The sequence below is a fragment of the Lates calcarifer genome, linkage group LG17 (genome assembly GCF_001640805.2).
Source record: "Lates calcarifer isolate ASB-BC8 linkage group LG17, TLL_Latcal_v3, whole genome shotgun sequence".
NCBI lineage: Eukaryota > Metazoa > Chordata > Actinopteri > Centropomidae > Lates > Lates calcarifer.
The window spans coordinates 7953963-7978088 of NC_066849.1; the positions used below are offsets into that span (position 1 = coordinate 7953963).

Genomic DNA, 24126 nt, shown 5'->3' on the forward strand with positions numbered 1-24126 from the left:
TCTTACTAGAAAAGAAGCACTTGGCTTCCTGTGACAAGACACAACTAAGTATGATGGGGTAGAACCTGATCTCCAACCACAACCTACACAATAAAAAGACGACAAAGCTGTAAAAACACAATAACCTCTGACTCTCTGACATTTTATGGTTAGGTATTTAAAACCTGAGATCTATGTTGCACTGATTTACTCTGATGTCTGCTATTAACATGTATTTAGTTCACATGAAGTCAAAGGATGTAGCATGATAGACTGATGACAGAGAATGGCGAAGGGAAAAAAAAAGGCCCCAAGATGAGAGATTTCAAATTTACAGGGTGGTGTTGAACTTCTGAAACCTCAACCTTATGATCTTCATTGTGACAAAGAGTCTGAATCTAGGTCCTGTCTGTGACATCAATAGAGAAATCATCTCAAATCATTTGTTTAGTAGGACAGTGGTTGTCATGAAATTGAGTAGGTGCTGAAACAAAACTTGACTATATTTTTGTTTGAACTGAAAATACTATAAATTTCCTCAGTTATAGTGCCAGTAAATATAAAAGACAGGCCTGCGGAAATTCATCTTCTCATGTTGCGTCTCACCGTGTGCTCTGAAATTTTATGTGCAGCTTGTTGGTCTGATTTTGTATCAGTCAAATCAAAATTATAGCTTTGTCACCGAAGTGAAAGTATTTCTGAACTAGGCTCTATTTAGTTTGAATATGAATACAGACCTCAGTGTTTTGCAGTTGCAGAGATTACTAATTAAAAGCATAAATACTCCTCTTTTTTGTACATTCACAGAACATCATCACAGTGTCATCACTCTTGGAATCTCGTCAGCAGAGTTTTGGTGGCACTTTACTAGTTTTTCCACTGTATTATTTTGAAAATACTCAAGATAAAATGAATCTGTTCAATCAAAGTAATGTTTAAAACACCTGCCAGCAACTATGTTGATAAAGGATGTTCTGCACTTTCAGAGAAATCTCAGATCAAAAATTAACATTGCCAAACTAATCGGTAGCTACTTGTATTCTGAGGTGCTCAGATCATTTACTTGTGTAAAAGTAAAACAACACCACAATGTAAAGATACTCTTTTACTGTTACAAGTAAAAGTGTGTCTTTTAAAATCTCAATTGAGTGGAAAGTAATAACAGCAAAACTTTGAATATTTAGTATAAAAAGTAAAAGTAGTGGTAAAAGACATCTAAAATGTGGCAAGGGACCCAATGAGGACTGAATGACTTTTTGCAAGGGGTCATTGGCCAAAAAGGCTGAGAGCTACAAGCTCAATCTTCAACAGTGTGTTGGAATTTATAAGGTTATCTTTTTTTTTTTTTCATGGAAAAAATCTTAATCTGAAAAGTACCTGTTAAATGTGTATATCTGTCAGATAAATGTAGAGGTGGAAAAAGTACAATCTTTCCCTCTGACATGTGACAGAATTGAAGTACAAAGTAGAATAAAATGAAAATATTCAAATAAAGTACAAAAACCTGAAAATGAAGTACTTAGTAAATGTATTATGTTACTTTCCACCACAGCTAAGGTAGATGCAGATGCTGGTCAGGACAGAGACATAACCAGGAGTTATACAGCAGCCATAGTTTTAAATTCATCATTTTACACCCTGGTTATTTCAGTCTTGGAGGATTTTCAGGAGCATGAGACAATTAGTTAAATTATTGAGGCCCATTACTGGCACATATGAGTTCATAATAACATTTACATTTTTTAAAACTCATTGTCTTGTTTTATTCAGTGTTTAGCACAAAGAAGGTCTTACAGTTTTGTTTTGTTAATGTTATTATCGTGTTACACATAAAACTCCTGTCTTCACTCTTTAGCCAAACAAAAATGACTTTTGTTTACATCAACTGACTCTTCGGAGAGTTGCTATTTTATATTATCTATCTGTATATTTTTTTTTGTCATAATAAACTACGTTGCGGCACAGAATGAAACCCCCTCTTTGCGGTATTCACCTTTTATTTTGTGCGAAATTGTATCTGTTATCGTGTTGTTCTGCTTATTTCTAATAAGTCGATGAAAAACCTCAAAAAAGAAGAAAAGTTGAAACTATCATACCACCTGGTCTTCTGCTCTGCTCTTCTTCCGACAGTCCCTGAAGGCATCATTATTCAGTCGCACGACAGAAACACCACTACCCACAATCCTCCTCTGCCGCATGCGTCCTACGCACTACGGGCCAAAGGCGTTGGTGGTTGGTGTTCGCCCGAAGATGCACTGCACCCCGGCAGCATCAGTACCAGCTCCGCCGTGCTAATAAACCAAAAAACCCGGGGGACGGAGGACGAATACCGGCGGTGTTTGCGGCTCGAGCGGCACCGGTGCATCTGAGCGGCAAGATGGGGGACCAGAAGGTGAGCCGGAGCCGGAGGAACAGGTGTCGCTGATGGGGGAAGCCGTTTCAGGGCGTAGCGTACAAAGGAAGGAGGGGGAGACGCAGCGAGACCGGGGAGTTTGTGGATGCGGCACAGGCTCGTAGTTTACCGTCGTGTGTCTTATTTTGAACGGTGTTCATCCGGTTGGAGGTGATTCTCGTTCACACCGTCGACGACTTCGTTAGAGATGTGTCGGTGAAACAGTAACGGACAGGGGGAAGGGGAGGGGAGGGGGCCTCGGAGCAGCTCCTCGCGCATCAACAAACATTACACAGTCCCTCCCGGTATGAATGGGCTTTTTCACTGTGAGATAAACAGCGTGGGAGGAAGTTCAGCGGTGCAGTGGTGACATATCAGAGGTGTAATTCGTACAATGATCGACCCGGTGTGTGTCCGGTCTCTGTAGAAGTCGGCTGTTCAATGGTTGTAGAGCAGGAGCTGCATTATTAAATTATACATGCGCATCCTTCCGCCCGTGAAGTGTCCTCCCTCTCCGTGGTCTGAAGCTAGTCCTCTCTGATCCAGTCTGAACAACAAATGTTTAATCATCTTTAAAAGGGGGAAGCTCAAAGCCTAAAGCTGCTTGTGTCCTCGAGCAAACACTGATTAGTACCACTTGAGCTGGTGGAGAGACACCTGCAGTCATTCAGCCCTCTACCCCACAGGCCACCTATGGAGAATATTTCACTATAGACTTTGTCTTTTTTTGTGGAATTAGCCAAAAGTGAGATTTTGCCTTTTTCTTCAGGAATCTCTGCGTAAGATCACCCACACGCTGGCCATGAAGAATGAGGAGATCTCCAACTTCATCAGTACTCTCAAACAGAGCCTCGACAACCTGGAGGTACAGACGCAGACACACACACACACACACAGAGCTGAACTCAAGTCCTGCTCATTTTAATCCACAACTCAGTAAATTCATCCAACTTTCTCTGTAAAAAGGCCACTTCTCGTGTTTTATTGTGACACCAGGCAAACTCCAACCGGGTGCAGGAGGACCTGCAGTCCGAGTTCACCGCCCTCCACTCGGTTCTGGACGAGATGAAGGAGAACATGTTGACACGCATCAAACAGGAGAGAGCCAGCCGCACATATGAGCTGCAGGTAACTGCTGTGTCTGACATCATCTCTTTGTTCTGTGCTCTCTCTCTCCAATGGGGTGATCATCAGATGAACGATGTGTTTTAGTGTCTGACTGTTTCAGTTGTTTTCAAAACTGAAAACCAGGCTCAGAGGAGGAAACTCAAAATGTCAACAAAACTTAAATTGAAACAAATTAAAGACAGTTGTATTAGACCTAAAAATGCAGCATTTAAATAAATGAATATGAATGAGTATGTGGTAGTTTGTAAATTAACTCTTGATATTATGTACTAAACTCAGATTTTGAATTTTTTCATTCTGTCACTAAAGAGCTGATCTTTATAATACTTTTTATAGCAGTCGTTTCAACACAGCTCTAATGTCCCAGGACAGAGCCATGACTCTCAAATGATGCAGCTAACTCCACAGCCCCTGCAGAGAACATAATAGTCCCATTATGCTGCAGATGAACGAGTGATCGGTTCGCAGATGTACTCTGTTTGACTGTGTCTTGATGTTTTCCTCAGAGTCAGCTGAGCGCCTGCTCCAAAGCCCTGGAGAGTTCAGAGGAGCTGCTGGAGCTGGCCAACCAGACGCTCTGCTCCTCGGAGACGGACGGCTTCTCTCAGGTATCGGACCAATACTCTGCTGCCGCTGTGACGCCACCGCGGCGTTCCACCTGCTCGCTTGTTTACAACTGATGTTTTAATGATTAATGATGAACTTCAGTGTCCATATATATGATTTAATCTGTCCTTCTTGTGGTGTCATACTACCAGTTATTTTAACACAGCCACTGCTGACATTTTTGTGTTAAATGACAACATGATGAGCTACAACTCAGATTTCTCTTCGCTCCGTATCTCTTCTCCTTTTCCTTTCCCTCTCTGCTTCTCCTCTCCAGGCGGCCAAAGACATTAAGGATAGGTATAGTACTCAGCCATCCATTGCTTCCCCTGTGTCATAGCCTCCTGTAACCAATGAGCTCATCTCATCATGTAGCATGCATGCATTCAGATGTGTAGCCACCGCACCCATTCTGTAGACAATAAGTACTCTGGATAAACTTTCCATTTGAGACTCTTTTGTCTCTGTGTTTCCCTCTGTCCTCTAAAGTCTGTACCATCCTGTGTCAGCCCCCCTCCCCCCTGGATGAATGCTGCTCCCTCTCTAGCTTCTTTTTTAAGTGTCGATGAGGGTGATGAGTTCAGTGGTAGTAACAGAAGTCTAGCTAGCAGCCTTTTCCTTAGTGAGCAGTACTAGAGTCACCTGTTTTTCTTTTCTCCCTCTGATACAGATGAATAATGGGACATTGCTTGTTTCCACCCCGTGTGTTTGCGTCTCTCTCTGTGTGTCTCTTTGTCCGCAGCGTGACAATGGCTCCAGCCTTTCGTCTGTCCCTGAAGGCTAAAGCCAGCGACAACATGAGTCACTTGATGGTGGATTTCAGCCAGGAGAGGGAGATGTTGCAGGGTCTCAAGTTTCTCCCAGGTCTGCTCCACTTTTACTGCACAGAGATAGAATGTCTCCATTTCATGCTACTCTATACTTAAGATTTTTAATTCAAAAAGGAAAAAAAAAAAAGAAAGTAATTTTAGTCCAAGATTGAGAGCCACTTTTCTCAAAACACATGAACAAAGACGCAGTGCAGGAAAAATATTTTTTAATGCAAATCAATTTGCTTCAGTTATTTTCTTAATCTTTCATGAATCTAGAAAAGCAGTGAAAGTTATATTTTCTTGATTCAAGATACAGATGATTTCTTTTTAATTGTTTAAATAAAGTAAATTCAAGACCCAGAATGTAGCCAAAATCATATGTAATATATCAGTAATAATAATCCAGGTGTATAATCTGCATACATCACTATAAAACTGGCCATTCTTCTGTACTTTTACTTTTGATCATTAAAGTAAATTTAGCTGAAAACGTCTTTACTGAAGTAACTGAACTATGTTGAGATATTTGAAACCAGAGTTTAAAAGAGTTGTCAACAAATGCTGGTTAACATTGTCTGTTGTAGATAAATCTGTAGTAATAAATCAGTAATAACCTCACACAGGCATCAACCATTAAATGTCATGGTTATGTCCTCAAAGCCTGTCCGTTGTACTGGCTTTGAGGTGCTCCACTTACAGATTAATGAGTCAGATGATATGTAACATGTGAAAGGGGTCGCTCACAGCGAGGAAACCACACAGAATTATCACATAGCTTTGCAGATGTGTGAGACTTGTTAACCTCTTTAGGGTGCTGGCGTGGTTTTACAGCCCACATGTTCACTGAGGGGCTCGGTCACATCATGAGCAGCTGTTTCCAGCAAAAAAAACCACCGCGCCACCTGTCTTCCACCAAACAGTTAACACACAAAGTTAGCGGCAGGCTAGCTGAGAAAGGAAGTTATATTCCTCCAGAAATTGTTAGAGACCAAAGGAAAGGTAAAAGAAGATACTGGACTTCTATTTGTCCTTTGGCAAAGAAACACGACTCTTATGATGTTGCTTTGTGTCTGCTTGATGTGTAAATAGACAGTTGTTTGCGAACACCGTAGCCATAGCAACTTCAATCCATCCATTATTTAGAACGCTTATCTGTTAAGGGTCATGGGGGTGCTAGAGCCTATCCCAGCTGTCACTGGGCGAGAGGCAGGGTTCACCCTGTACAGATCACCAGTCCATTGTAGAGCCAACACAGACAAACAACCATTCACACCCACATGCACATCTACAGGCAGTTTAGAGTCAACAGTTAAACTTGCATGTGGGAGGAAGCCAGAGTATCCAGAGAGAACCCACGCAAGGCACAGGGCTCAAACCCCAGAACCTTCTTGCTGTCTTGCGCCCATAGCAACTTACAAAGTGAATCTACAGTAGACGAGGCTGTGTCTCCATCAGGTTATTGTTGTTGAGTTTTTCTGCCCCCAAGTGGCTAAAAAAGACAATAAAAGGGGGCAAAAATAGGGAGGGCAGCTCATTTAATGAATTCAGGAATAACAAACTTGACTCGCTATATAAAACATTATTGAGCAGGATTTTTTAATCTGCTCTGTCTCACACAGAATCTGTTTCTGTAGTGAAGCACTGAAAGTGTTGAGATTGTCAGTGTCCCTCTAACAAAGATGCTGTTTCTCCTCTTTCTCATTTAGTTCCCGCCACTCCAGAGATCCAGGTATCAGAGTGCCAGGTGTGTGACAACACCGTGACTGTAGTGTGGACCTTACCGGAGCCCGACAGCAAGATAGACCACTACATACTGGAACATCGACGGACAAACCACGAGGGTCCGCCGCGTATCAGAGAAGACTACCCCTGGATGGTGGTGGAGGGGATACGAGAGATGGAGCACACACTGACGGGTAGGAGCAAGAGTGTGAGGAGATTTTTGCCATTTGTTGTCTGAACTCGTAAAGGATACTTGTGTTTTTTTACTCTCAGGTCTGCGCTTTGACACCCGCTACATTACGTTCAGGGTGAGAGCGTGTAACAAGGCTGTGGCGGGAGAGTTCTCTGAGCCAATTACACTAGAAACCCACGGTGAGAATTATTAATTATTAACATTAAGCCCATTCAAAGATAACACACAGTTTTTCAGTGTGTTAATAAAAGGTCTGCCTCTTATTCTGTGTCCAGCCTTCACCTTCAAACTGGACTCAGGCTCAGCCCACCAGAACCTGAAGGTAGAGGACTTGAGTGTGGAGTGGGACAGCAGTGGAGGAAAGGTTCAGGATATCCGCAAGGAGAAGAACCGAACCAACTCCCCGATGCACTCTCCAGCCAGGTTTGTATGAATATAAAACGTCTTTAAACCTGGTTTTTGACTCCCAGTGAAGGTCTGTGGTCAGGCCTCTTACTGTCAGAAATCTCAGAAATCTAAATCTGTCTTTTCACATATCAGGTCAGCCCTCATGTCTCCAAAGAGAGCACCGACGGCCCGTCCAGGCAGAGACAGGTTTACAGCAGAGTCCTACACAGTGCTGGGTGAGGACTCTCAGTAAAACTCACCAGACAGGAGTCATAGCCATACATTAAACAGCAAACACAGCTGCTCTGGAAGTATAAATTATTTCACTGCTCTAGAATTGTGTCACCTGGGCTCATGTCTCATTTCAGGCGACACCATGATCGACGCTGGCCAGCAGTACTGGGAGGTTCGCTTCGACAAGGAGAGCAAGGCCTTTGCTGTCGGGGTAGCCCTGCGGAGCCTCGGCCGCTTCGACCAGTTGGGGAAAAGCAGCGCGTCCTGGTGCATCCACCTGAACAACTGGCTGCAGCAGAGCCTCACAGCCAAGCACAACAACAAGGCCCGAACACTGGACTGTCCCATCCCCAGCAGTATAGGCGTCTACGTCAACTATGATGAAGGTAAGATGAACATGTTCAGTATCAGAGCCAGTGTTTGATCACAGATAGAATCACTGTTGGTCTGTTGAACTATGCTTTCAGTTTCAGCTCTGCACACAACAATACAGATTTAATGCAGCAATGATGAGGTTTTATTCGTCCAAATTCAGTGGCAGTTACCTGTGTTTAATGACTGTGCATAAAATAGCAAAATTAAAAGATTTTTATCACTGAAACAAGTCGACTGAAAATTAATCTGATCTATTGGTGTTCTTAAGAAAACAAGGGAAGTGTGGAAATGTTCAAATATAAAGTACTGTTCACTTATAATGCCATATATGTCATGTTGTGTTAAAACTTGGGGAAATGCATACAAAACAAACATAGACCCTATAATTAAACTTCAGAGAAGAGCGATTAGAATAACACACAAAGCTGGTTATCTTGAATCAACTAATCAACTTTTTATACGTTCCAGAGCATTAAAATTTAAAATTACTTTATCAGGCTGTTAATAATAACCTTCCTTTTTGTATTCAATTTTTTGACAGTCAATGACTTCAGCCTGTTCCTCACTTATACTTGCTCACTTATTATGCTGAAATTTATAGGAACAGTTTTTTTTCTTGCTTGTTTGTTTGTTTTGTTTTATTTATTTATTTTTGTTTTTAAGATGCATATAACCAAAATATAAAATGATTCATTCATTCAATAGTTCTGACTATTCTGACTTCAATCATTTATAGAAGAAAGAAGAAGGAAAAAAGCTTCTAAAATGTGAGGATTTTAAAACCTTATTTATTTGTTTAAACTTAATTTAACTAAATAAGTCCCACTAAGGTTAGAAACCTCTTTTGTGAGGGAGACTGGGCCCAGATAAATAGTTAAACACAAAACAATCGAGAATCAGGCAACCGATAGAAGAAAACTAAAATGTTTTTGTGTATTGGTAGGGCAAAATAAGCAATTTGAAGATGTCACTCTGGGCACTTGTAATGGATGTTTGACATTTAATAAACTAAACATTGAATTGATTATTTTCTAAAGAGCTGACAGATTAATCAGATGTATGATTTCTTTATTCTCTCCAGGTGTACTGTCTTTCTACAACTCCAAAACTAAGCAGCTGATGCACACTTTCAAAACCAAGTTCCAGCAGCCAGTTATACCAGCTTTCATGGTGAGACACGTCTCTATAAAAACATCTTGTTGTCTTCGAACGTTCTGTGACCTTTCTGCTTCTAAACTGGCTCATCAATGTGCTGCCCCCCGCAGGTGTGGAACGGCAGTTTCTCGGTAGTGACGGGCCTGCAGGTCCCCAGCGTGGTGCAGAGCGGACAGAGGAAGAACAGCGGCACCAGCAGCTCCAACGCCAGCCTCACCTAGATCCATCCACTCAGCCTGCTGGACGCCGACCAGCTCTGCTCCGACCGCAGTCACCCACCGCAGAACATCTCCTCTGCCCTGACTGCGGTCAAAGCCATATCACGGAAGAGTTGCATTGCTGGAGTGCGATGGTTTAACTTGTTCCTCACGTCTGTGTTGCATGACAACAACAATGGTCCCAGGAACTAGTGAGTCATCAGCGCCCTCAGTGACAGGATTCTTCAGATGTATGACTCTGGCTGTTGTGATTGCTTGGGACACTTTAGGTGTAGTCTTACTAGTTTGCCTCTCTCTACACGTTCATTTAGCACTGTCCCACTGCTGCTAGAGCAAAGATTTAGCGCTGGCCGCTGCCCTTCCTTCCTTTTCCATCACCAAAACTTGTCAGCCGTACTGTCACGCAGCCAGCTGCAGGTGCAGGGTCAGGCCCTGTCCTGTTCTGTCCGCTCTCTCCCTGTGCCTTCCTCGTCATTTCCAAACTGATTGGCCAAATCGGATGATCCACACCAACATGCTAATATCTCACTGCAAGAAACAGTCTCACGATTTCAATTTAAAACAATGTATTGTGTCAGTGTCAGTATAACCTGGTTGTATCGTAGCTTAGTGGTGATTATTACCTACTGATGAATCCGCCTCTTTTCATCAACCAACCTATGTAACCCAGATAACAACCTGCTCAATAGAATGTAGTTCATTACTGAATCAGGACTTTATTAAACTCTATGTTGCCAGCAACTAATGAACAGCACATATTAGGGATGTTGTGTTTGAATTCTTGCCAAGGCATGCAGACTTAACAGTGTTTACTGCATTTCACTCTGTAGTCAGGGCCCACACTTTGCGTGCGAGAAGCTGGGTCCTTAAGCCTCCTGCTGGGGTTCTGTTAGTCTTAAATTCGAGTCAGTGTTGGGCTTCATCTGACAGCCAGACTCTGCACAGAGAGTTAGAGGGAGTTCTCCTTATTTTAACGTGTGCTGGTGGAGTGGTGGAGTAGAGCCTTCAGACATGGCTTCAGGATTTTGGAAATGACTGTACTGTATACATTTTATTCACCTGACTGCACCCTAATGCTTGTCTGTATAGTATGTATGTGTCTATACCTAATAACACCGCTTTATTTGCTGCAGAGAGATCCTGTTATGAGTAGTGGGCTGCCTGTAGTCCAAATATAACAAATAGCTAGCCAGTAGCTCCAGCTAACAAACTGTGGTATGAGAGTTAGCCAGGATCCACCTGGGTAAGGTGATGTGGTGAACTCTGGAAGTTGTTTACTTTTGTTCTGAAGTCTTTATTTGTGCACAGCCCGACCTCTGAGTAGCGTCCATGTCATATGTTACACATGGTAACAGTCTTGCTTTGCCATGTTGCTCCCTTTGAATGCGTCTCCTGAATAACTGTAGCCTGCAATGCTTTAAAGAAGCGTCCAGCTGAGAATTATGTTATAACTTTATTTCACATGCTGACAAGATGTCACAATTTATTGTAAAAAGTTTAATTTTTCCACTATAATGTATCAGTCATTGAGGTAATAAAGGAGTGAGAGCACTTTGTTCGCGGGTCTCATTTTCAAAAAGAAGTGTTCGACAAAAAACGACAATAAACCTCTGCATAGCACATATTTAAAGTCACTTGTTCACGTGTCTGATTTGATGTGATGGAAGCAATCAGAGATACTAAAGGAATTTCACTTCACTGAAAAACTATATATATTCACATACAGGATGTTCTGTTACCAACAGCTCATTTCTGTGAATTTGTCTTCTTATATAGAGAGGCAGTAGATATATACAGTATATGTGTGTGTGTATATACACATCAACATCACATGCCTATGAGGCAGAACATAGTCATCATAGTTATATTAAAACTATGTACAAATTGCTGATGACACTTTAAAAAAATAGACAAAACAACACTAATATAGAAAATCTGATGGGGAAAAATACACATCATCGTCAGTGGTAAATGTTCAAAATGTACAAGAGAAACGTGGTGAAGATAATGTGACGTGTACATCCCTCTTTACAGTCGATTAATTTGCTAATGAGTGTCCAAGAAGGGTGAATCAATAAAGTGTTAATCTTCAGAGAGGCTTTACCGCTGACGGGCAGCCGGTGAAGAGGAGGAGGATGAGCAGCGGAGCCGCCGTGTAGAGGAGGAAGAGGTTGTTCGTGTTGAACCGGCTCGTCTCTGTTCTGGTGTGTTGCTTCATCCTGCAGGGACAGACTGGGAGGTGGCTCAGTACTGGCATGAGTCAGCTGCTGAAGCAGAGTTTCACAGATGGTGGTGGCTTTGAGAGACTCCCTCCAGGAGAGGTCACTCCATACACAGTCCCTTTTGTTCCAGCTTTAGTTTCAGCTCTGATAGTGCTGCCAAAGGAACTGGAGCAAAAAGAAGACAGACAATGAGCTTTAATATCAAGGCAAAAAAACATGAATATGAATTTATACTGCACGAATTTCTGTCTAAAGATGGTAAAGGTGTACATGTGGACTCACTCTGTCCTGCAGGGTCTGTGTTGGCTCTCACTCTCAGATCTTTGGTTGTGGAGGAGGAAGAGGGGGGAGCTGGCGTAGTAAAGCTTAGTTTGTGAGAAGCAGGAATCGGAGGCATCAGTGGTACCTTCTTCACTGGTTCTGCAGGACACAAAAAACATGTTTCTAAATTAAGCTGTGTTTTTTTCTTTTGTGCAGCTTGTAAAAAGGGAGTATTCTGAGATGGAAAGATTAGACTGGGGGACTTACGTAGCTGTGCAACAGCTGAGGAATCCTCTTTCTCTTTTTCACTCTCCAACACTGTTTGAACACAGACATTTGTTAGTGAGAGCTGTGGAAAAAATGAAGTTTTACCTGTTTACGTTTGCATGACAGAAGATAAAATGTCAGGAACGACAGATGGGCTGATTGATGAGTTAAACTCACTTGAGTCATTCATATAAAAATCCTCCTCTACAACTGGCTCTGGTTCAGGAGTCGGCATTCTTGGCTTCAAGACTGCAAAACAAAACACACAATAATAATTATTACAGGTCAGATAAAAGATAAAATCACCAAGGTAAACAAGAAGTGCCGTCACAATACTCTTGAGAAATCACCTAACCCTGAGCTACAGCGGAAGCCAACAGGAACAAGACACTGATAAAACACAGCTTTTGAAAATGAGCGTGTGGAGTACAGTGTGTTCAATAAATTCAAGGTGAACATTTTTAATCATGCTAGAGCTGTGGCTGTGGGGATGGCAATGTTGATCCATTACTTTGGTTCAACTAGTCACAACCAGTAGATCCAATACAACACGTAAAGAGACACTGCATCTTCTTAAATTGTCACAAGCCAAAAACACTGGGATCCACTGCTGTTGACTCCTGTTTGAGCCCAAAGCAGAACAAAACTACCTGCTTCACAAACAAAGCAAACCATAAGTGATTGCGTGGGTGAGTGGACAGACTTTACAGTTGTACCTCTACATGATAACTCCACTGTTATCACAGTGTTTCAGAAATCTTTATGTATTAGAATATTATGAGGGCACTTTTTATGCACATTCACTGCTACAAAGTGAATTAAACAGCCACTTAAGGTTGGTTGACGCTTATAAAATCAAGTAGAAGATTATACATCATTTTATTATTTTCTTAATGTGTGTTGTCATAGGTTGATATTATGAGACAAAGAATAAAGTAAGAACATTTTGTGCCACTGTGACGTGGGTAAAGTCCAAGATTAACCCACTCATTTGTAGAGGAGGAATTTCCAAGTGCCTGAATACATAAAAGGGCCAGAGCAAACAGGTCTGTCTAACAGCGTGAATAGCTTAGTGGCTGAACGTGTGTGTGATTACGTTTGTGTTTTTTTTTTTTTTTTTTTGCATCAGTTGATAAAATACCTGGTTTGGGAGGCAGACTTGGTGGGTTTGGCGGGGGTTGCTGAACAGTTGTCTCTCCATTTTCATAATCAGCCCGAATAAAAGCTGGAAAAAACAAAACAAGCTTATATGAGTCAAGTCTTTTGGTGGATGGCGTGAATAGCAACGTGAGATGAAAACACTTTTTGTACGTACAGATGTTTTTTTCATACGCCTCCTCAATGATGAGAGGAACCAGGACTCCGTCAGTTTTTTCTACTAAATAGTTGATCACGTCGCGCAGCGTTGCACAGGGGATCTGCACAGAGAACAGCTTGTTTTTAACAACATTTGAACAATTTGGTACATAAAACAGGGCGTGCTCTGACACTCATAGCTCTACAAAGATAAAAACCTGCCTCAATAACCACAATATAGATATTTAAGTCCTTGCAACCTTTGTCACTGTCATTGAGTTTCATAACTGATATATGTCATTACTGCCAAGAAGGAAATCATGGGCAAAAACACCTTGCCAGTGCACACACACACACACACTTACTGCACACATGCATCATTTTATGCCAGTGAGTGAGTCATGACAGCTACAGCCACATTAAAGCCTCATCCACCGCTTCCACAGACCACGAGTGCAGAGGAAATATGACTGTGTTGTGACCGAGCTAACGTCACGTATCATTTTTATTGCTCCATGTGTTTACTGGTAATCTCCCCCTTCTTTTCCCAGAGGTCACACTCTATATACTTAATCTGAAGTTCACTTAAGGTTCCAATAAAAGCCTCACTTTTACTGTTCTTCACTGCCAAGTGGTTAGGAACGTGCATACAGCCAGAGCTCATTTACAACAGTCATACAAGGTTAATAAAAAGACATTATTGTCTGGTTTATCTAAGGACAACAGTCAGTATCACTGGTAGTTGTAACACACAAACACTGCAGACACCACAAGTTTTTTATCTGTGGCCTGTGCAGCACAAAGTACCTTGAGATTAACCAGATTTTTTAAGACTTACAGGACTGTCCACATCGATGGCGAAGCCCCCTTCATGTCTGCGACTCACACGGTAATGTCTGAATATGGAGCTGATGGAGAAAAAGAGAGAAAGGGGACGCAAATGAACACATCAACACATTATGAAGTGTCCACTTGAATGAAATGTCACCATGTTTTTGCATGTGAGTGAGTCTGTATTAAGTAAGAAAGAAAGAAAGAAAGAATGTGCGTACCCATCATGCTCCTGTCTGGTGGTGACAGCAAAGGAGTTTCCGTCGCGTCCGGGCCTCAGGAGCAGGTTTCCTCTCTTGGCCTCTTTCTCAAGCAGCAGCTCTGCCTCCAGACGGGACACGGGGTGGTAACAGCTGCGGGAAGCCAGAGAGCACAGCGATGAGACAGAAGGAAAAATGTCACTCGTCTAAAACTCAGTCAGCAGGTCGTTAAAAAGCGGCGTGTCGGGCGTCACTGGGGGAGTTGGCACAATATGTGTGTGAATTAAATCCTGCAAAAGTTTTGTCTGAGATTCAATGCAGCAAAGACTGAGCTGTAATCTGTTTGCATGTTTTTTTTTAGATTCCTCTGAATAAAATATTTCCATAAGAAAACAAATAAGAATCTGAACTCAATTGAGTTTTTTTTTTTACAAGTATGTTTACATCATGTCTTTTTGTCCTTGACATTATTCATATAGTTAAAGTGACCAGGAAAACCAATGTAAATACTGCCAGTCCACTAAAAGCCTTATTTTCAAAATGCGATTAATTTAGTCATGTTCTTTGTATCTGGTCATCAGCCCTTTAGATCAGCTATATTACAAATCACCATTTGTGTCAGTACTTTTGAGTCTGGTTGGCACTCACGCTGGCATGTCTGCTTGGAGCCTGACGTAGGGATTGGAGGTGACAGGTGGGGGGACATTTTTTTTCCTGTCCTTCTCCTTTTCTACTGCCTCTAGTAGCATGTGGATCTGACCTGGCAGCAGGTTGAGGGAGGAGGGGACTGACAGCTGCAGAGAGACACGCAGGTTCTCTTTTAGGTCATTTGTGCAAATGATGAGGCGGGTAATTATCCACAAATGTATCTGAACATTAATGTAAGATAAAATGTTTATTGTTAAGTTATACACAGACCTCAGATACAGAGTGGATGTAGCCCTTCCACAGTTCACGAGCCTCTGCATTAGGAGCCTACAGAGACAATGAAGGGGAGAGAAACTGTGAAAAAAGGGATTACATTGAAACAAAGAGGATGACTTATGTATTGTCCACATATTCTCTCACAGTGAATTTGATATTTCCATCCTTCATCTGGAGGTTGAGTCTGGCCGCATCTAAGTTCCGATCCTGGCTGCTGTCGTCTGTCACTGAGATGAATCCACTGAGATCCAGTTTCTCTATGTACTGTTGCGATACACACACACACACACACAAAGTCACATGTGATGGCTTGATCAAGAATTTTTTTTTTTTTTTTTTTTTTTTTTTTTGGATGAGTAAAATAATTCAAATGTGTGTCATTTATTAACCCAAATCTCTGAGATAACTTACATCAGCGTCTCTCTTATCATTGTAGAAGAAAAGCGTGTTTCCACACAGGCAGGTCCACAGTTTCCGGGACGTCTGCACAAACACACACACACACAGAAACTTTATGACTAAAAGACTTCACAGCAAACTCTGAAAACAAGGGAGAAAAAATACAGACATGGGGATGAATATGAAGGAAGTGCCCTTTTTATATTTGTGTTAAACACCACACAAAGACAGAAATGGAAGGAAATAAATACAAAAGCTAACACCACTGGGAACATGCAGTGTGTGTAGGTGGCATTCTTAGATAGTGTGTGATATTAATGACAATGTTTAGTCCCGGAACTGGATGGGGATTTTGATGATTGCACATGTGTCATCAGATTAAGTAATGTGTAGGAGTGCAATATGAGTTTTGCATGAATCAGAGGTTGGTATCACCATTGTCCCATTGTCTGTTTCAAGGCAGACACTGTCTGTTATAAGTTGTAGCTGAACTCAAAACTTTAATCTGGGACAGACCTAAAGCATCCCAGGTAAAACATTTTCCCTACGACTTCATGTGTGTACAGTCTCAGTTATCAGTGAGGGTGTGGCAGATCAGGCTGGGGAATTTATTATCTGAATTTCCTGCATCACCAGTTTGCTTCTTTGCTTTTCTCTCACTTCCTGGCTTACTCTAATCTTTATGGCACAAAGAGCTGAGAAGCAGTCAGACCAGTTGGAGAGAGGCACGAGTAGCTCACCATCTGCTGGAAAACTCAAAGTCAAAGTCCACATAACTTACAAGAAACTATCTAAATACAGGCGACTCCACCCACGGAAAACAACACTTAACCCGTCTTTATCTGGTTGTTCTCCCCGGGGCAGTGTATGAAGTGTGCCGTGAAACAACTGCACTGGTTTAGTGGTTAGTTAACTATTAAGCATGTCATCACACTGTGGTTTTGTGATATTAAGCAAAGGCTAGCATAGGTAGGTAAATGAAAAAGTAAAGTTTGCTCCTAAGTAGATGTCAAGCATCTAAAATATTGATGCCTTTTACAGCAGACCTCTTCTTCACTCCACCACAGATCAGTTTATCAAACTGACGCTGAATGGCTCATATTAAACTGACTATATATTAAAGTGAGTGTAAACCAGAAGATTCCTGACATCTTTGGCACATTGTCGGGATGCCAATCATTCATGTTGCTCTCTCTCTCTCTCTCTCTCTCTCTCTCTCTCTCTCACACACACACACACACACACACACACAAAGAAAGAGAGCTACCATCAACAATAACAACAGCTGACCTAGTCAATTAATTAATTAATTAACCCATCAAAATAAACAGCTACTATTTTGACAATCAATTTATGATTTAAGTCACTTTCCAAGCAAAAAAGCTCAACCAACATCTCATCTCGGCTTTTCTTTCTCTTATATGATGGTAAACTAAACATCTTCAAGCTTTTTTGTTCGTTTGTTTTAGACAAAACAAACAATCTGAAGACTCTGAAGAGGGTTTCTTCATGATTCGATTAATTGATAAAATAATTAAATTAATGACGACAATTAACACCAGTCGAATAGTTGTCAGATGCAAACCATGCAGTCATTAAATCATGCAATCTGACAAAAAAATCTTTCAACCTCAGCATCCAGTAATTGTTTAACATTGTTCTTACAAGTTGCTCTGATGATGATGAATTTTGGATTTTTCTATATTTACTGACACGTGTTAACCAACACATAAAAGAATATAAAAATATTTCTAATATAAATCTTCAGTCCATTTCATCTGTTGCAAACAACAGTCAGAGATAATGTGTGTCGACTCTCCTGCAGTTTGCACGGAAAAACAAAACAAATCTCTGCCCTCCTCTCTAATAATACGTTACCTTATCTTTGAACGACCTCTTCTCCAGGTATCCTTCATAGTAACAGGTTGGCAGCTGGTTCCTCTGTCGCCCTGCTCGCTTTGCCATTTCCAAGACTATAAAACAGAATACTTTTACCGTGGCTGTGTACCAGGTCTCCACATTAATACATGGGCAGGTTACGCTTGCTTGCACTTAAATTAAACTGAAGAAGTAACCTGTCTGTCACTGCTTTGACAGGCGGAGTTCTAAATGCTGATTTGCCAGCGTGTGGAGTGGGCGGGTGTTTTTTTTTTTTTTTTTTTTTTTTTTTTAAAGATATCCACAGGTGAGGCTACCTCTGACGTAGGCGATGTCTTTTCCAAGATGGAAATCACCTGTTCTTACTGTAACTGATACCAGTGTGTAACGCGATATTTTAACAAGAAGAGACTAAGACAAGCTTATGTGAGACTAATGTGTAACAACTGTCGCGAGCGTTTTCCACAACATTTTCAAAACGGCGTCTACATGTTGCCATTTTATTTATTTATTTATTAGTATTATCTTCTACAGCGGTCGAATCTGTCAACAAACCCAGGAAGCAGTAAATAGAGCAGTGAAGTGTCTCTTATCTAGTAGAGGTATGATATCATGTCTGGTGGTTGTTAATGTTCTGTGTGATGTGGTCTCAACTCTGACTGCTGCGGCTCAACTGTGACAGGTTATGATCTAGATAAGCAGGAGGCTGATGAAATATTGATTTAAGATGTGTGTAAGAGTTGAGAGTTTTGTTAGTTGGTGATAGAGGTCAGTGTCACAGTGGAGAGACCTCAGCTGTTTAATCCACACAGCAGGAATCTTACAGGTGGTGATGTTGTAGCCTATTAAATGAGATTTATGAAGAGCAGCAGGAAATTACAGGATGATGCAGGACCTGAGGATCTAGATGGTCCACAACCACAACTGCCGATTGCCATACACTTGTAAGCTCATAGTGCATGTTACTTCTGAACGAGAGAGAGGCCTAAAGGATCTTTAAGATTCATAGCGAGAGCTAGGGGAGGTAGCCCCATCTGCTGGCTCTGTAAATTGACTTGTTGACAGTGTTGCCTGTTTATACTTAACTAGAACAGTCCTGCAATATAATCCTACCTGTATGAAGGTAATAAAGTTCAGATTTTGCTGAAAGAGCTGTAACTTTAACTTTATTGTCTGTAGTTTGTGGTGCTGTTGATTTGTGTCACATTATACTGACAAGTGTTTGTAATAGTTTCTCCAGCCCTTTTATATTAGTGAGGGTAAACGCTAATGAAAGTAAGACATTCTTGTGTATTCAACAACATGAAGCTGACATAGAGATGGAGGGCAGCTGTTCTCATTCAAACACACTGTTTAAATTGATGCCTAAACATTTTCTGATCTCTCAAGTAAAATGTCTTGGGTTTCTTTTAAGTGAAAATTTGCCTTTAAGTCTCCCAGCACAGGCTACTGCTGCTCAGTGATCCCTGACATTATCTCTCTGTCTGTCCCGGGTCAGCCATCATCTGAGACATTAACTGCCTCCATCTGTCCCCCACAGTTTCCTGCCCATGACAGTAATGTCTGTCACAATACCAGAGGATGTGGATGAAGACAGAGCAGGAATCCTCTGTGGGTCCCTGGCCAGGTTAAATATTACTGCCAATACTTTCTGGTTTCATTTGTTATAACTCCCTCAATATTTACCAGGATACTTTTACATCATTTTCCTGCCAGTTCCACAATTAAAGCAGGTGTAAGTCCAGGTTCAGTTGCTAAGGCTCTGACAGAGCCATGTAAACACTTACCACAAGCAGTGCCTGGATTCCAGTTATGGGTGGAACAGAAAAAATTGAGCATGTGTCATGTGGTGAGTGTGACAGTGTTTATCTTGAAAATGTAAAAGCAAATTAGTCCTTTACTGATCCTGAGCAAGGACATGTATCATTTATTTTTAAACATAAAACAATAGAAATTTAGTTGTCAAAACCATTGCAGCTCAAAATCCATCTAGTAGCTTTTTCTTGTTTCAACGGTATAACAAAACCTTTATCATTGGATGGAGTTTGCTCAGTGTTCGTGGAGGTAAATCTGTTGACATTCAAACTCATAGCACTTGTAGGATTGTCCCATGTGTTGGAAGGACAGACTGGTGGAGAATGAGTCAAAATACTCTTTATTTTGCCTTACCTGAAGTTACGCACCAGTGAGTCACGTGACGGTGTTGCGTTAACGTAACCCTGTCTCTCAGCGGCTCCGCTCTTCCTGCGCAATGTGTGTATTGTCTCCTGTCATCTTGGCACAGCTCCCTGGTTAGGGCAGGGGAAATATATTCTTTCATCACCGCCAGCCCAAAGAGGTGATAATATCTGACAATGGGGAACAGAGACGATGAATATGACTTCTTGTTCAAAGGTGAGCGGAGTAGAAACTTGTTTGTAAATAACACTTTGATGACATCCTTCTGGCAAACTGGCTCAGCTCAGGCTAGCATGCTAACGTTAGCTGCGTCAGTGGTCAGGTTAATATCAGCTGGTGGTGGCAGCTAACTGTAGCTAGCCGAAGTGTTCTCTAAGTCAACTTTTCACACCTCCCCTCTCTAAATCGCGTCACATTTACTTTTGCCTTCAAGTCTATTACCGCTTTTATTTGCGTCAAAGTTTGCTGCAAACTATGTGTGTCGCTACATTGATTTTCTAGAGAGGAGGGCGTATAGTGAGTTAGCCCTGCAGGCTAGTAGCTAATCTAACGGGTGGAGCAGTTGCTTTCGCAATAAGTAAATTCAACTTTATTGTCGTCGACGAGAAGTCACCTAGATATAACCACACTTAAAATCCGGCGACCTGAACAGGAGCACCAGTCGTGGTTTACTTTCTTAAACCGATCTCGTGAAATCAGATAAACTTAATGGAAAAAGGAAACAGGAGTTCCCTTTGTGGTGGAGTTACCATTCAGCGGTGTAGACCTGTCGCCTGGGGGAGGAAACTCTCTCTATATGAAAGAGATGAGGAGGAAACTCTAGTATGGCTTTTTCTTGCGAAGTACCTGCCCAGGTATTTCCCCAAACCGACACTGTCTTTGAGGGCTCAAGGCGTGTGAGTAGATTTACTCACTGGACCGCTCTACCTGGATGCTCAAGTTCCTCATAACATGTCGCTGACTTTGCTGTCCTAATTTAAGTGGCATTTCTTCAATAAGAATCATCTTATTATTCTGTTATTATGTTGACGCCCTCCATTGCTACAGAAATCACAAGATGGAGCCTGACTAAATTTTGCTGCTCTTTTGTGTTAGATCTCAAAAGATGTATTTAAGGCTGACTTAGCAAGCAAGCTTTAGTAACATCCAAGCACTATAATCAACAGGAGAGAAATGAACTTACAATACAGTATATCAAATGTCATAGACTGAAATTTGGATGCAGGTAATTTAATATCTATGGGGTTAATGGAAGAGGAAACAGAAACACATAAGACTGGTCACATCTGTCTTGTAAATACTGTATGAAAAAGAAGCTCAGGTCTAGCGTGGCTGCTGGAAATCGATTGGAGGATCCTGATGACTCGTAAAGACGACACAGGAACAAGAGGCCTTGAGAAACTGTCGAGTCAGATTTCCCAGAGAGCAGGTTTTTGGCAGCTTCTCCCTGTGTGACTCCCAACAGGGCAAAGTCTGATCAGATAGAAGGCAGGAAAACAAGTCAGCGCTTCCACTTTGACTGAGGATGCTGGTGTTAACCTGACTACAGTGCATTGTGTAATTATACTCGTTTGATACATTTTGCGTAACTACCATTATCAGTGTTTGTAATTCTGCAGATGAAAACCATGCAGTTAGCTAAATGTGGCACATTTATGTCCAGCTAATGTGCACTTTTAAATTAAGCTTAAAAAATTACATTTACAAATGGATTGCAGCAACAATGGATGAGGCAGTTTGAAGTGAACATGGGTACAGTCACATGTTGTCATATATGATCACAAAATAACTGCTGGAATGCTTGAAATCTGAAAGCCATATTACCTTGTTAAGTGTTTAAATTTTAGTTCTTGTTTTGGTTGCAGTCGTACTAATTGGAGACTCTGGAGTGGGGAAGAGTAACCTGCTGTCCCGCTTCACAAGAAATGAGTTCAATCTGGAGAGCAAGAGCACCATCGGGGTGGAGTTTGCCACCCGCAGCATCCAGGTGGACGGCAAGACGATAAAGGCTCAAATCTGGGACACAGCTGGACAGGAACGCTACAGAGCAATCACCTCAGCGTGAGTTTGTTGTTTTATCTCTGTGTAAGCAGGTGTATATTGATCAACTTATTGTGCTGCAGGAAAAAACAGTAGAGTTGATGTACTCACCTGGTTTTCTGCTGTCACCAGTTATTACCGGGGTGCAGTCGGGGCCCTCCTGGTTTACGACATCGCCAAGCACCTGACGTATGAGAATGTCGAACGCTGGCTGAAGGAGCTGAGGGACCACGCTGACAACAACATCGTCATCATGCTGGTTGGAAACAAGAGCGACCTCCGCCACCTCAGGGCGGTGCCCACTGATGAGGCTCGAGCCTTTGCAGGTAAACAACAGCACTGCATTAGAAATGGAGTCGACTAAAGGGGAATTCTGTAAGAAATAAAATAACAAAAAAACACTTTAGTTTAAGCACTTACTTAAACCTCTCATCAGTGGGTACCACCTCAGGGCGGTACCCACTGATGCAGGTAAATCACACACAAAGTGCTGTGATAATACAGCAAGTGAAGCCACTTTGTACGTGTTTAAAATGTAACTTTCTTCTCTTCCCACATTAGAAAAGAACACTCTGTCATTTATTGAAACATCAGCGTTGGACTCCACAAATGTAGAAGAGGCCTTTAAGAACATTTTAACAGGTAGGAAAAACAACACCGAGAGCAGCAGATCATGTGATGCACTTAGAGTCCCCTGAAGGTCTGTGTGTTGTATATGTATCATTTATACCATAATATAATTAAGTAATACAGGGGTGGAAGCAGCAAATCACAGTTACTCCAATTGGGGTAATGACGTCAACTTTTTGTTTTTTTTAATAGTATTTTTAAAAGTCAGTCATTTCACTTTTATTCAAGTACTTTTTATATATTTGACTTCACTACATTACACAACCTTCATTTAACAGTCAGTGCATGTTCATTAACACGATACAAATGTGTACACTGACATGTTAATACAAGTAACTGTGTCTGTTAATTATGCCTCTTAATACATTTTGGAAAAGGTTACTACAAATTTTCAGTTCTCCTCATCCTAAAGAAGTACCACAGTAACATTTACTCAGAATTACTTCTTTACTTTTTTAAGTAGGTTTTTATATAAGTAAATTTACTCTTTTACTTTTACTTTAGTAAGTAATTTAGTACTTGTTCCACTCCTGGAAATATAGAGGTGTGCTGCTGGTGTGATATTCTTTCTCATTTTAATTTTAGTGTCAGTACCAGCACTACACTTTTCTGTGCTGTTTTTTTTTTTTTTTTAGAGCAACTATCCAGTTTGGTAGACTGTCACAGATTTCAAAATCATCTCAGGAGAATTTTCTCCTCTCAAAAAAGCTACCACAGAGTTTACTGTGACTGAGAGGATTCAGTCGACATTGAATGTGGAGGTGTGAAAATCTGTCATTGACTGAAAAGACCACGTTATATTTAAGCTGTACAGTAAGGTTCACATTTTACCATTTTGATACAGGGCTGCACAACTCTGTTTGCCATCTAATGAGGATGTACACTAATGCAACAGCTACACACACACAGAGACAGTTAAATAGGTTTTAAGGAGTTAAGACAAATTAAATGCATCATAATGTTGATTTTCTTTCCTGAATTTCCCTCTGCAGAAATCTACCGCATTGTCTCACAGAAGCAGATAGCGGACAGATCTGCACATGATGAGTCTCCAGGCAACAACGTAGTGGACATAAGCGTCCCACCGACCACTGACGGGCAGAAGGGCAACAAACTCCAGTGCTGCCAGAGCCTGTGACACTCAGTCACATGACACTCCTCCTCTCCTCCACATCCACCTTGACATCACATCACCTGTGCACTTTCTCTTCCCGTAGCTCTGCTCGCGGCCAACTCCCTCGTCACTCTGTACTTTACTTTTTCTCTACCTTTCATTCTTCAGTTTTATATAATACTTATGAACTCACCTGTGCTCTTCTCTTCTGCCATGAAAGAAAAACAAGAAGCCTTTATGTCACTCGGTCAGTCCACTTGTTCAATGTGAGTCAATGTGAAGGTTCCTGCAATGCAGGGACGAGGCAGTTGTCGCTGTCGAAGCCTGTGAAGTTGTTTGAACTCTACTGAAACGCTGTCATGCGCAGGGAGGTTGTGACATTTCAATTGTTACCACTAGATGGTGCTGCGTAAATAAACTACAGGCAGTTACTCCAACCTGATGAAGCAGTATTATGCCTTTCGACAGTGACTTTCTTCTTAAATCAGCTAAGTTATCATGCCAAAAATATCCTCATTAGGTATTTATTGAAGATTATTTGGCTTAAGTTGTCATTGTTTTACTTTCAGTTTAAGAACTGTAAAAATTTACAATAAAATTCTTGACAAAAGTGGTTTGTTGATATATTCTCACTGAAAATTATTTGTTCTCTGATTTGGTCCTGAGTACAAATTTGAGGTACCTC

The 24126-nt window shown here is 41.4% G+C and overlaps 3 protein-coding genes across 3 annotated transcripts; 2 read left to right on the forward strand and 1 right to left on the reverse strand.

Annotated features, from left to right (window-relative positions):
• The first annotated feature begins 2117 nt into the window (after positions 1-2117).
• fsd1 (fibronectin type III and SPRY domain containing 1) lies at positions 2118-10752 on the forward strand. Its single transcript, XM_018670181.2, has 13 exons — positions 2118-2371; positions 3141-3236; positions 3368-3499; positions 4006-4107; positions 4383-4405; positions 4848-4969; positions 6624-6833; positions 6913-7011; positions 7108-7255; positions 7373-7455; positions 7588-7839; positions 8910-8998; positions 9094-10752. Exons 1-13 carry the CDS (start codon positions 2357-2359, stop codon positions 9202-9204), a joined length of 1482 nt encoding a protein of 493 aa, XP_018525697.1. The 5' UTR covers positions 2118-2356; the 3' UTR covers positions 9205-10752.
• Positions 10636-17670, reverse strand: LOC108879049 (signal-transducing adaptor protein 2). Its single transcript, XM_018670182.2, has 13 exons — positions 17480-17670; positions 15614-15685; positions 15347-15466; positions 15197-15253; positions 14927-15072; positions 14300-14431; positions 14086-14155; positions 13267-13369; positions 13093-13176; positions 12129-12200; positions 11952-12002; positions 11706-11843; positions 10636-11588 (listed from the first exon to the last, which is right to left on the reverse strand). The coding sequence occupies exons 1-13, from the start codon at positions 17564-17566 to the stop codon at positions 11524-11526; spliced, it is 1197 nt and encodes a 398-aa protein (XP_018525698.1). The 5' UTR covers positions 17567-17670; the 3' UTR covers positions 10636-11523.
• A 2034-nt stretch (positions 17671-19704) lies between these two features.
• Positions 19705-24054, forward strand: LOC108879053 (ras-related protein Rab-11B). Its single transcript, XM_018670188.2, has 5 exons — positions 19705-19873; positions 21523-21718; positions 21830-22023; positions 22259-22339; positions 23320-24054. Exons 1-5 carry the CDS (start codon positions 19834-19836, stop codon positions 23463-23465), a joined length of 657 nt encoding a protein of 218 aa, XP_018525704.1. The 5' UTR covers positions 19705-19833; the 3' UTR covers positions 23466-24054.
• The last annotated feature ends 72 nt before the right edge of the window (positions 24055-24126 follow it).

Excerpts from the sequence above, each read along its gene's own strand:
- fsd1 (XM_018670181.2), top strand. Across the intron at positions 4,108-4,382 it reads AGACGGACGGCTTCTCTCAG|GCGGCCAAAGACATTAAGGA; the intron begins GTATCGGACCAA and ends TCTCCTCTCCAG. Across the intron at positions 4,970-6,623 it reads GGGTCTCAAGTTTCTCCCAG|TTCCCGCCACTCCAGAGATC; the intron begins GTCTGCTCCACT and ends TTTCTCATTTAG.
- LOC108879049 (XM_018670182.2), bottom strand. The coding sequence starts at position 17,566 with ATGGCAAAGCGAGCAGGGCGACAGAGGAACCAGCTGCCAACCTGTTAC. Across the intron at positions 15,254-15,346 it reads ATGGAAATATCAAATTCACT|GCTCCTAATGCAGAGGCTCG; the intron begins GTGAGAGAATAT and ends TTGTCTCTGTAG. Across the intron at positions 12,003-12,128 it reads TTTTTATATGAATGACTCAA|TGTTGGAGAGTGAAAAAGAG; the intron begins GTGAGTTTAACT and ends GTGTTCAAACAG.
- LOC108879053 (XM_018670188.2), top strand. The coding sequence starts at position 19,834 with ATGGGGAACAGAGACGATGAATATGACTTCTTGTTCAAAG. Across the intron at positions 21,719-21,829 it reads TACAGAGCAATCACCTCAGC|TTATTACCGGGGTGCAGTCG; the intron begins GTGAGTTTGTTG and ends TGCTGTCACCAG. Across the intron at positions 22,024-22,258 it reads TGAGGCTCGAGCCTTTGCAG|AAAAGAACACTCTGTCATTT; the intron begins GTAAACAACAGC and ends TTCCCACATTAG.